The 12017-nt window shown below is 38.2% G+C and overlaps 1 protein-coding gene across 3 annotated transcripts in view; it reads right to left on the bottom strand.

Moving 5' to 3' along the window:
- Nucleotides 1-12017, bottom strand: part of HIKESHI (heat shock protein nuclear import factor hikeshi) — a 46249-nt gene that overhangs the window by 30723 nt on the left and 3509 nt on the right. For all 3 annotated transcript variants that reach the window (XM_051821647.3, XM_002708654.6, XM_089332347.1), the window contains exon 2: nucleotides 10617-10854. In XM_051821647.3, coding sequence (XP_051677607.1) covers nucleotides 10617-10767 — 151 coding nt within the window. In that variant the 5' untranslated portion in view covers nucleotides 10768-10854. The remainder of the gene's footprint in view (nucleotides 1-10616; nucleotides 10855-12017) is intronic.

Genomic DNA, 12017 nt, shown 5'->3' with positions numbered 1-12017 from the left:
TGATCATGTGATATACATCTTTTTGTGCCTGACTCATGTTACATGTCAGTTCCATCCAGATTGTTATAAATGACAATTTTGTCCTTTTATGGCATTCCCTTGTGTGTGTATACCAAATTTTTGTTAGCCAATCATCAACTGACATACACTTAGGTGATTCCATTTCTTGGCTACTATCAATAGTGCTGTAACAAACATCAGAGTGCAGATGTGTTTTTGACACACACTGACTTATGTTTTGGATACATAACTAGTCGGGGTTACCAGAACCACATAGCAGTTGTGTTCATTTTTTACGAATCCACCATACTGTTTTCTATAATGGCTGTGATAATTTACATTCCCACCAGAAGTGTATTAGGGTTGCCTTTTCTCCATGTCCTTGCCAGCCCTTACTGTGATCCTGATTGTGTATTGCTCTGTTTAGAGATAAAGCATTTTTCATATACCTATTGGCCATTTTTGTTTTCTTTAAAGAAATGTCTATTTAAGTTTATTACCTGTATTTTGGTTTTTGGGCTGTTTTTTTTTTTTTTTTTTTTTTTTTGCTACTGGGTTCCTTATATATTCTGGATCTCAATCCATTATTGGATGTATAGTTTGCAAATATTTTCTCCCATCCTGTAGACTGTCTCCTCATTCTGTTGACTACTTCCTTTGCTGTACAGAAGCTTCTTAGCTTAATAAAATCCCATTTGTTTTCCTTTTGTTTTTGCCTCCTGTGTTTCTGGAGTCTTATCTAAAAAATCCTTGCCCATTCCAATGCACTGTTCTCTTCTAGTAGTTTCATAATTTCCAATCTTACATTTAAGTCTGTAACCCATTTTCAGTTGACTTTTATATACAGTAATGGATAGGGGTCCAGTTTCATTCCTCTGTACATTGATATCTAATTTTCCCAGCATCATTTATCAAAGAGATGGTCCTTTCTCCAATGGGTGCACTTAGCACCTTTGTCAAACATCAGTTGGCTGTGGATTTGTAGGTTTACGTTTAGGTTCTCTATTTTCTTCCACTGGTCTATGTGTTTCTTTTTAAGCTGATATCGTGCCGTTTTGATTACAATGGCTTTGTACTTTACTTCATGGTCAAATAGCATAATGCTTCCTGTGTGGTTCTTTTTGTTCTGCACTGCCTTCATTACTAATGATATTTTGTGAATTTGTGAATATGAATTTTAAAATGTTTTTTCTAGTCCTGTGAAAAACACCATTAACATTGATATAATTAACTCATTTCTGATTGTTGGCTTTTCTCCAGATTGAATGAAATAACACAATAAGGAAATGGTCCAAGTTTGTATGATATTGAAGTGCCTCCCCAAGCTCTTAGGTACCACAAGAAAAAAATGGAACGCAGACAAAGGCAGTGCCAAAATGACAGGAGACTGTTCACCCTTCTCAAAGCACCTACTGCATGGAATATAGTGTTCATCACAAATGAAAAGGAATGCTGTGCCCCAACTGCAATTCAAAATGTGGGCAACTTAAGGCATTCGGATATGGCTGAAGAGCCCATGAGAGTATTTTAGGCATGGAAAGCCAAGACACCCTGGAAAAAAAAAGGAAGACCTAAATGGAAGATCTCTGTGAGTGAGATCCCAGTGGAAAGAATGGGGCCATCAAAGAAGGAGGTACCTTCCTCTCAAGGGAGGAGAGAACTTCCACTTTGACTATGACCCTGTCGGAATAAGATTGAAGTCGGCGAATTCAAAAGGCTTCCCATGACTAGAGACTAGGGAGATTACTGACACCATAAACAAGAGTGTCAAATTGTGAAGTCAACAACAGGAGTCACAGTGTACTTACTTCTCATGTGGGATCTGTCCTTATTGTGTTGTCCAATGTGAAGTAATGCTATAACTAGTACTGAAACAGTATTTTACACTTTGTGTTTCTGTGTGGGTGCAAACTGTTGAAATCTTTACTTAATATATACTGAATCGATCTTCTGTATATAAAGAGAATTGAAAATGAATCTTGATGTGAATGGAATGGGAGAGGGAGTAGAAGATGGGAGGGGTGTGAGTGGGAGGGAAATTATGGGGGGGAAGCCATTGTAATCCATTAACTGTACTTTGAAAATTTATATTTACTAAATAAAAAAATAAATAAAAAAGAACTATTCACTAAAAACCACAGCACTATCAATGCTTTCTGATTTCTCCTTGAAGTTCCTTTATCAAGGGCAAATCTATCTGTACATTGATTTTTTTCTGCCTGTAGGCTTCTAATGTCTCCTTTTTGATACCCCACTTATTAGAAACTAAAATTACTCTAGAACTTCCACCTTGACTATGACCTTGTCTAAATATGATCAGAGTCGGTGAACTCAGAAGGCTTCCATAGCCTTGGCAACTCATGACAAGAGCCTAGGGTGATTGATTACTGATGCCATAAACAAGAGTGTCAATTTGTTAAGTCAACAACAGGAGTCACTGTGCACTTACTCCTCATGTAGAATCTCTGTCCTTAATGTGCTGTACATTGTGATTTAATGCTATAACTAGTACTGAAACAGTATTTTTCACTTTGTGTGTCTATGTGGGTGCAAACTGTTGAAATCTTTACTTAATATATACTAAACTGATCTTCTGTATATAAAGAGAATTGAAAATGAATCTTGATGTGAATGGAAGGGGAGAGGGAGCGGGAAAGGGGAGGGTTGTGGGTGGGAGGGAAGTTTTTTTGCGGGGAAGCCGTTGTAATCCATAAGCTGTACTTTGGAAATTTATATTCATTAAATAAAAGTTAAAAAAATAAAAAAAAATGTGGGCAAAGCTGTGGCAAAAGGGTAAAATGGGCACAATTAAATAGGTAATTTAACAGTTATGTCTTCAGAAACAACCAATGTCTCCTGCTCTATTGACCAGTATGAAATATTCCAATAGTTACTATAATCAATGCATGAGTGTAGGTACAAAATAATCCTGAATTCTACACTTCCCAATTATGTTTAAGGTCAACAGCCAATTTGTAGTCAAATAAAACAAAACCACTTTATACTTGAGGCACTATTATCATGTCCTACAGGCTTCTGAAAAACAGCATCTTTTTCTCTTCTATATTAGTTGCTCCTTTTCCTATATTGCTGATTATCAAATATTTACCACTTAGTGGTTCACTCTTTAAAAAAACTATATAAAGGTACCTACTTCCAAGTATTTCTTTTCTAATACATAAATAATGATTTATATGTGTTTATATTTTACCTTAAAGCAGTCTGAGAGCTTCCAATAGAATATAAAATAAAGGTATTTGATAATAGATACACAAAAATGTGTTCATGACTTTGTCTTTTTTTTTTTAAGATTTATTTTATTTATTTGAAAGACAGAATTACAGAGAGAGGTAGAGACAGAGAGAGAGAAGTCTTCCATCTGCTGGTTCACTCTCCAGATGGCCGTAATGGCCAGGCCTGCGCCTATCCGAAGCCAGGAGCCAGGAGCTTCTTCCAGGTCTCCCACGTGGGTGCAGGGGCCCAACGAGTTGAGATATCTACTGCCTTCCCAGGCCACAGCAGAGAGCTGGATCAGAAGAGGAGCAGCCGGGACTAGAACCAGAGCCCATATGGGAAGCTGGCGCTTCAGGCCAGCGCTTTAACCCACTATGCTACAGAGCCGGCCCCTATCTTTTCAATAGTACTGAAAACACTGGATATTCACTGGTTAAGAGAAAAAGAGAATTTTGATTCATACCTTATACCAAATTCAAAATTTAATTCAAATTGGATCCCAGAAACACATGTAAAATCTAAAATGCTAAAACCTCTAAGGGTAAATCTTTGCAACCTCGAGCTAGGCAAAATTTCTTAGTCATAACATCAAAAGCACAATCCAGAAAAGAAAATTTTGGGGGCCGGCAATGTTGTGCAGCAGGTTAAGGTGCTACCACCTACAATGCCAGCATCCCATATGGGCACTGGTTTGACTCCTGGCTGTTTCATTTCTGATCCAGCTCTCTGCTGAGGTCCCTGGGAAAGCAGCAGATGACGGCCTAAGTTCTGTCAGCCCCATGAGAGACCCAGATGGAGTTCCTGGTTTCCAGTGCAGCCATCTGGGGAGTGAACCAGTGGATGGAAGAAGACCTTGCTCTTTGTCTCTTTGTGTAACTCTACCTTTCAAATAAATAAATAAACCTTTAAAAAAAATAAAATTAAAAAATTGGACTTCCTCACCATAAAAACTTCTACAAAAGATCATTAATGGATTAGACTGAGACAGGGAAAAAATTTTTTCAAGTTTCATATGTGATAGAGAACTTGTACGGAGAATACCTAGAGAACTCTCAAAACTTTGTAAGAAAACAACTCAGTTAAAAAAAAAAAGGCAAAAGATTTGAACATTCACCAAGGAAGATAGACAGCAAATAAATACTTGAAAATATGCCCAGGGGCTAGCATTATAGCATAGCGGGTTATGCTACTGCTTGCAACTGCTGACATCCCATGGGGGTGCCCATTCGAGTTCTCGTTGCTCCACTTTCTAACATGCTCCCTGCTCATGTATCTGGGAAAGCAGCAGAAGACAGTCCAAATGCTTGGTCCCCTGCACCCACATGGAAGACCTGGTGGAAGCTCTTGGCTCCTGGCTCCAGCCCAACCCAGTCCCTGCCACTGCAGCCATTTGGGGAATGAACCAATGGATGGAAGATCTCTCTCTCTCTCTCTCTGCCCCTGTAACTCTGCTTTTTAAATAAATCAATCTTGAAAAACAAGACTGCTTGAATTTTTTGCCTCGCTGATTTTAATCCTTATAATTCTTTGTTCTCAACTAGACAAGGATGGGAAGGGACTGGAACTTTCAGACACTGTTGACTGAAATGTAAAATACATCAACCTAGGTAGAAGACAGTCTGGCAGTTTCTTGAAAACATTCAAGTACCACATGATACAACTAAGTACTTTCATTCCTATTAAATGGAATACTACTCAGCAGCAAAAAAGAAATGAGCTTATTAGATCACTCTAAAAACAGTCATGCTGAATAAAAGAAACCAAGTAATAAAGGCACATACTGTATTGTGGGGAGCAACTCGGACTAGACTAAGTTACTGGAATTAAGACTTATTCTATGCATCTGCTCTCCCACAATATGGCACTGGGAGAGGAGGAAACAGCTTCTACTCAGCTGCCTCCAGTTCAACCAATAAACTGTAGGACCTGCTCCTGATTGGAGGAGAGCAGCGTACTCGGCGTGTGGGTAGCAGAGTTGGGATTGGTGGAAGAGGACTATAAAGGAGGAGAGAGACAACATGCACCAGGAACATCTAAGGGGAACATCTATCTGAAGGAACACCTGTGCAGCCCCCAGAGAGCCGGCCGGCGGTGTGCCGCTCCCCCGCGGAAGTGGGGAAAGTGGCAGGGGGAACCGCCCTTCCACGGAGGTGGAAGGGTCGGTAGCCAACCCGGGAAGAACCAGCAGCAAACCTGGGGAGGGCCGAGCAGACAAAAGAACAGCGCAGGGTCCTGTGTCGTTCCTCCACGAAGAGGGGGAGCGACATAATGGTGCCGTGACTCGGATAGGAAGCCTAGGCAGGGTTTAGTGTCGTTCCTCCATGAAGAGGGGGAGCGACACTGTATGATTTCTTTTATACAAAACTCTAGGAAAAGCCAACTATTTCACAATGACAGAAAGCAGTTCACTGTTTCCCAACAGTGGGGAAGGAAATAAGAGAGATGGTTACAAAAGAGTACCAGGAAACTTTCAGGGCTGAGACACACATTCACTATCTTGATTGTGATGATAATTTCACAAATGTGTACACGTATCAAAATTTAGACTGTACACTTAAATATGTGCAATTTATTGTGTATCACACCTACATAAAGCTATTAAAATCTACTCATAACCAGATTTCTTAAGACAAAAACCACGAAATATCAGTCTGCTTAAAAAGGAAAATGAAAAATATTGGATTCAATAGGTTTTGACTGTATAATAATGGTTAAAGTACATCAGACATCAATCACATATACACAAGCATATATGCATGACTTCATAATTCTTTTTAAAAATCAATGTTTGGAAGGTGCTATGGAATCAATTCATTTTCTAATCCTCATACAGAAAGAATCACACATTTATCCCATCTTTCTTATAATTATACCCCTGAAAAACCAAACAGTAAATGTGCAGGTTTCTCTTTACAATAAACAAAATTAGAATACCATCATTTTGAACCTCTAATGAATTAACTGATCTAGACACTATATATAAATGGCTGCTGTGTTCATAAGAGATACCCAAATATGTGCTATCTAATGGAAGAACATACCACCTTCTATATGACACACCAAAAAAATTTAATATCAACAAACTGATCAAATCTGTAAATCCATCTTGGAAACAATTAAGCTTTTAACTTTTCTAAAAGATACTTGAGAGATTCATCAATTGCAATAAAGGATTCTTACAAGGATATTGATTCAAGTATTTTAGAACTTCAAATAAACATAAAATTTTAAGACCACTGGAAATTTGAATAGTAATCCTAGATATACTATTTAATACTGAATAATTACTATCTGATTTCAGGTATGGTAACAGATTGAGCATTCCTAACCCAAACTTTTGAACATCAACTTGAGATTCTGGAGAATTTTAGATTTCAAATTCTCAAATTACTGATCTTTAGCTGGGAAGCCAATGCAAATATCCCAAAACCTGAGGGGGGGGGGGATGTTTTTGATCCTCAGATAGGATTATTGAACACAGTATCATGTTTTCCTTTTTCCATTGGTTCACCCCTCCAATGGCCCAAGTGTTTGGGCCTTATACCCGCATGGGAGACCAGGAGGAAGCACCTGGCTCCTGGCTTTGGATCGGCGCAGCGCGCCGGCCATAGCAGCCATTTAGGGGGTGAACCAATGGAAGGAAGACCTTTCTCTCTAACTCTGCTTGTCAAAAAAAAAAAAAAAAAAAAAAAAACAACTCACCTTGAAGTCTCTCTGTTTTTATTATATGCTTGGTCTGTTTACATTTATTTTCATATCAGATAAAGTTGAAATTATTCCTACCATCCTATTGTTTTTCATTTGTAGCACTGTTTTTCCCCTTACTTTTCCCCTTTTCCTTCCTATTCTGTATTCTAATGTACTACTTTCTCTATCACCTTTCCTCTAACTTACTCTAAGTATTAAAAGATGTAAATCTTATTTTCTTAAAATTTTTAGCAGGATTACTTAAAAGTAGAATCAATATTATCACTCTCTGCAAACTTTCAGAAACTGGGTGAAGAATCTAGACTTCAGAAAACTTTTTTTTTTTAATTTATTTGAAAAGCAGAAAGAAAGAGAGAGACAGAGTTAGAGAGCATGATATCCACAGGTTTACACCCCAAATGGCCACAATGGCCAAGGCTGGACCAGGCCAAAATCAGGGGCCTGGAATTCCATCTGGGTCTCCCAAGTGGGTGGCAGGAGCCCCAGTACTTGGGCCATCTTCCACGGTTTTCCCAGGCACATTAGCAGAGAGCTAGATTTGAAGTGGAACAGCAGGGACTCGAAAGAGCACCCATATGGGATGCCAATGTCACAGATGGTGGCTAAACCCACTATGCCACAACACTGACCCCCACAGAAAACTTTAACTCAGATCACTACTCCTCTTGCCTTGTATTTTCTAGAATAGTATTTAATTCTTGGCTGTATTTTGAGTTCTTTAATTGCGCTGTTTCATACAATCAGGTTGTCCAGATTTGTCTACTTGTTTACTAATTCCTTTAATAACTTTGTATCTTGTATCCTTTTCATCTCATTCTAGGTTCATTTTCCTCTCTAAAGTATAACTTTTCTTCAGAAGTTCTTTCAATAAGTCTCTGAAAATATAATTTAATCTTCCTTCATTTCAGAATGACAATTTTCAGTTTTTGTTTTTAGTTGGCACTCTGAAGATACTAACCTATTGTTTTCTGGCCTCTATTAATGCTCTTGATAAGTCTGCTAACCTAATTAAAATGCTATTCAGCTATAAATGACATTTTTCACTGGCTGTTCTGTTACTTTCTCTATATTTACTGTTCAGTAATTTCATTAGATAAATGGAATTATATATTCATATCTTTTCTACTTACAGATTGTCCACCGTTAGGTACAGACACAGAGAAAAAGTGATGTGGGAGTGATTACTTAGTTGTCCCAAAGGCTGCTCAGAACTAAGATGATGATATTATGTATCAAAGGCACTAATTCATTACATAACATGATGATATCATGCATAAAAGGCGCTAATTCATTACATACTGCGGACAGTGTTCAGAACAGGCTCTCAAATTTTAGCAAGCAACACAGATACCTAAAACCAAATACAGACTGCTAGATTGCACAGTCAACTTCTGTTTTAGTAGGTCTAGGGTCCTTCCAGTAATCTGAATTTCTAGTTAAGATCCCAGACCATGCTGATGCTGATCAGGGAACCAGGCTTTAAGAACCACTGCCTTAGAGTAAAGAATAATTATCTCATGGAACTCCCACTAAGAAAGACTATAGGGACTTATCCTGCCCCTCAAATCTGGAGATTAGCATTTTAAATCAATTCTAAACAACTCTAACTCTTAGCTTTAACTGTTGTTATCTCTAATATCTTCTTGTAGGACTCCAAATAAAACAGTCTACCATCCAGCCAGAACTACTCTAGTTCATTATTCAGAGTCCTCAGCCTAAAAATCAATTATTATTCACTAGCTCCTGTATACCTACTGTAGTAAAGTTCTTTTGGGGGAAGGATACATGAATGGGCATCAGAGTAGAAATAGATTTTCAGCATTTACATTATGTTAACTTTTTTTCATAATACTATCAAACAGGTCTGTAATCTAAGCATGTTAAAAATTATTGAACTGGGCCGGCACCGCGGCTCAGTAGGCTAATCCTCCGCCTTGCAGCGCCGGCACACAGGGTTCTAGTCCCGGTCGGGGCGCCGGATTCTGTCCCGGTTGCCCCTCTTCCAGGCCAGCTCTCTGCTGTGGCCAGGGACTGCAGTGGAGGATGGCCCAAGTGCTTGGGCCCTGCACCCCATGGGAGACCAGGAGAAGCACCTGGCTCCTGCCTTCGGATAGGCACGGTGCGCCGGCCACAGCGCACCGGCCATGGTGGCCATTGGAGGGTGAACCAACGGCAAAGGAAGACCTTTCTCTCTGTCTCTCTCACTGTCCACTCTGCCTGTCAAAAAAAAAAAAAAAAATTATTGAACTGGCCAGTCCTTATGCTTGATGGTTAATAAGCTGCTTAAGACACCTACATCCAAAACAGAGTGCCTAGGTTCAAATCCTAGCTCTGCTGCCGATTCCAGCTTCTTTCTGGTGTGCATCCTGGGAGAAGCAGGTAATGGCTCAGGTAATTTTGTTCCTGTTACCCAAACAGGAGACCTGAATTGAATTCCTGCTTTTGGCCTGGCCCAGCCCTGGGCATTACAGATATTTGGGGAGTGATCCAGTGGATGGGATCTCCCTGTCTGTGTATGTATGCATGTGCCTCTCTCTCGCTGTCACTCAAATTAATTTTTTTTAAATCAGTGACCTATTAAATATCAACTGAATCAGTGTTGTGCATAGAACATTACAGATCCACGTCTATCCTTCCCATACACACTCTGCGCCTTGTGCCATTCTGAGCACATCATGCTTTCAAACTCCTGCCCAATACCCCTATTACCTACTTAGAGAAGAACGCACAGTAGCTCTCACAGTCCTGACAAACTCTTATTTGACTTCCCAAGAGCTCCAATGTCATCTCCTCCAAGAAACCTTCCCCAACCGACTTAAGGATTAATTGCTTCCTTTTCTATTCTCTCAGCACTTTGTACATGCACCAATTCTTTTCACTCTTCTGAACACTAGTCCGCAGAACTATCTTCTATAAGAATGTAAGTCAGCTCAGGCAAGAACTTAACCATTATCTTTAAATCCTCACAGTAGACACCCAAATGTTTGTTAACCATGATATATAAACATGCTATATACATGCTGCCTATATAAAATTTTTCCTTGGACTTCATAGACAATTTCTAGCAGAATGTATATTTTAAGAATTTTCATGTCTGTCTTCATCTAGGTTTTCAAGGGAATCAGAGATTTAATGGAAGTAAATGGCACCTTATCTTGTTTTCGTCCCCTCTATTTCTTCACAAAAAAGTATGAAAGTAAGGATATGTGCCTGCTATTTCAACAGAACCAAAGGAAAAACATTGGAGCATTCAATTCCAAGAATTCAAAAATCTTAATGGAAGAAAAGAAGCACTCCCAATCTATTCCCCATGTAAGTCTACCTGGTTCATCTCTGCACTTAAAACACAGATGTATATTATAAATTATAAGAAGATTCTTCTCATTATTTATTAAAACACACACTAATAAAATAATCTCTTTATACAAGTTAATACCATACAGACATCTATACATGAGTGGCTCTCTCCATCACCAGAGGGCAAGAGTGAGGAGCCACAAAAAATATTTCACTATTTTTCAATTGCTTCTGTATCTTTTAATTTTGGGAAAAAAAAAAAAAAAGGCATGTTACCTCAGCAATAAAAAAAATGGGAAGTTTAAAAAGCCATGTTCCATATAATGATATTTAAGAAAAAGTTTAATTATAAAACTATTTCAATATATTATTCTTACCAGATTTAAGTCCTGAAATTTTGAAGATGGCACTTGGTTTCCCATTTGTGACAAATCCTAGGAGTTGCCATACTGGTATTCCATTTGAATCAGGATAGGAAAAGTAGACAGACCCTCCCATTCCTTCAGGAAATGGGATTGTTCCAAGCATAAAAACAACAACATGGTTGATATTTTCATAGTCAGGCAGGTCAAAAACAAATTTATCCTCTGCTACTTGCTGTGCAGCTGTTTGCACCTAGAAAATAAGAAACTCGTCTTAGTTCAATAGTTCAATGAGTTCCTGTAACTCTTAAAATATTACTGAAAGTTATGTTTCCAGTATACTATAGTTATTATACCAGGTAAAATGTTATATGCATACAACTTCATAAAGCATGAAAAATTATGGTGTTGATGAGTCCTGAAATAATCATCCAAATATTTCTTAATATTTTGCTACTAAGCAGACATTTTGTAAATGGGGAGTTAAAAGGATATATTGAGCCTTAAATGATCATCTTATTAATGCAATCTTTACAAAAATATGCTATTTCTGACATGCCCTGAAAAGATTTTACTCAGATTTAGAATGTTGAAAAATGAAAGATTCAGAATACCAAACTTTTCTCCTTCAGTCTCAAAGTAGAGAATCTTGGGTAATTACAATGGGTAAGCAATCTAGAAGCAATTAGTCAATCCTCTTTATCCTCAGATTCTGTATTTATGAATTTACCTATTCACAAAAGTTTATTTGTAACCCCAAACCAATGTTTGCTTCACTTCTGTGGCCTCTCAACAACTACTCTGCAGGACAAAACAGCAAAAAATGTGAGTTGCCTGATTAACATTCCCAGGTGAGGTAGCAGGTGGCTATGCTCTGCTTTGTTTCAGTTCTTATAGTTATGAACGAGTCCCTTTTCTTACTCTATTAAGCGTGTCTGCTGGCATTTTTTGTTTTTTGTTGGTGATTTTGATGTTCAAAAAGGCCAAGCTAAAATGCCGCCTGGTATTCCTAAGCCAACTAATGCTAATAAATGCCTTTCAGAGAAAATAAGTGTGTTGGATATGTTTTATTCAGGTATGAGTTTAATGCTGTTGGCCATAACATGAATATTAATGAATCACGAATACATGTTAAAGTATCTAAATAGAAACACACCTAAAACAAGGTTGTTATAGGCTGACTGAAAATGCTGTAACTAGAGGCCGGTAGGAAGTCCCAATTGAGGCAATGATAACTATATAGAAAACTATGTGTGTGTGTAGAGACTATAACTGTGACCATTCATACATACACACCCACACACATACATAGAGAGAATATATAACTGTGACTTTAGTGGTCACAGAAACCTTCTTTATAGAACATAACTACTGGGAAGAATGAGAATTGATTTTATATAAGAAAAATTATTTTAA

The sequence above is a fragment of the Oryctolagus cuniculus genome, chromosome 1 (genome assembly GCF_051225735.1).
Source record: "Oryctolagus cuniculus isolate XC-2025 breed Fujian yellow rabbit chromosome 1, ASM5122573v1, whole genome shotgun sequence".
Taxonomy (NCBI): Eukaryota; Metazoa; Chordata; class Mammalia; order Lagomorpha; family Leporidae; genus Oryctolagus; species Oryctolagus cuniculus.
Note: the sequence above shows the minus strand (reverse complement) of the source record. Positions and strands in the feature narration are given on the sequence as shown.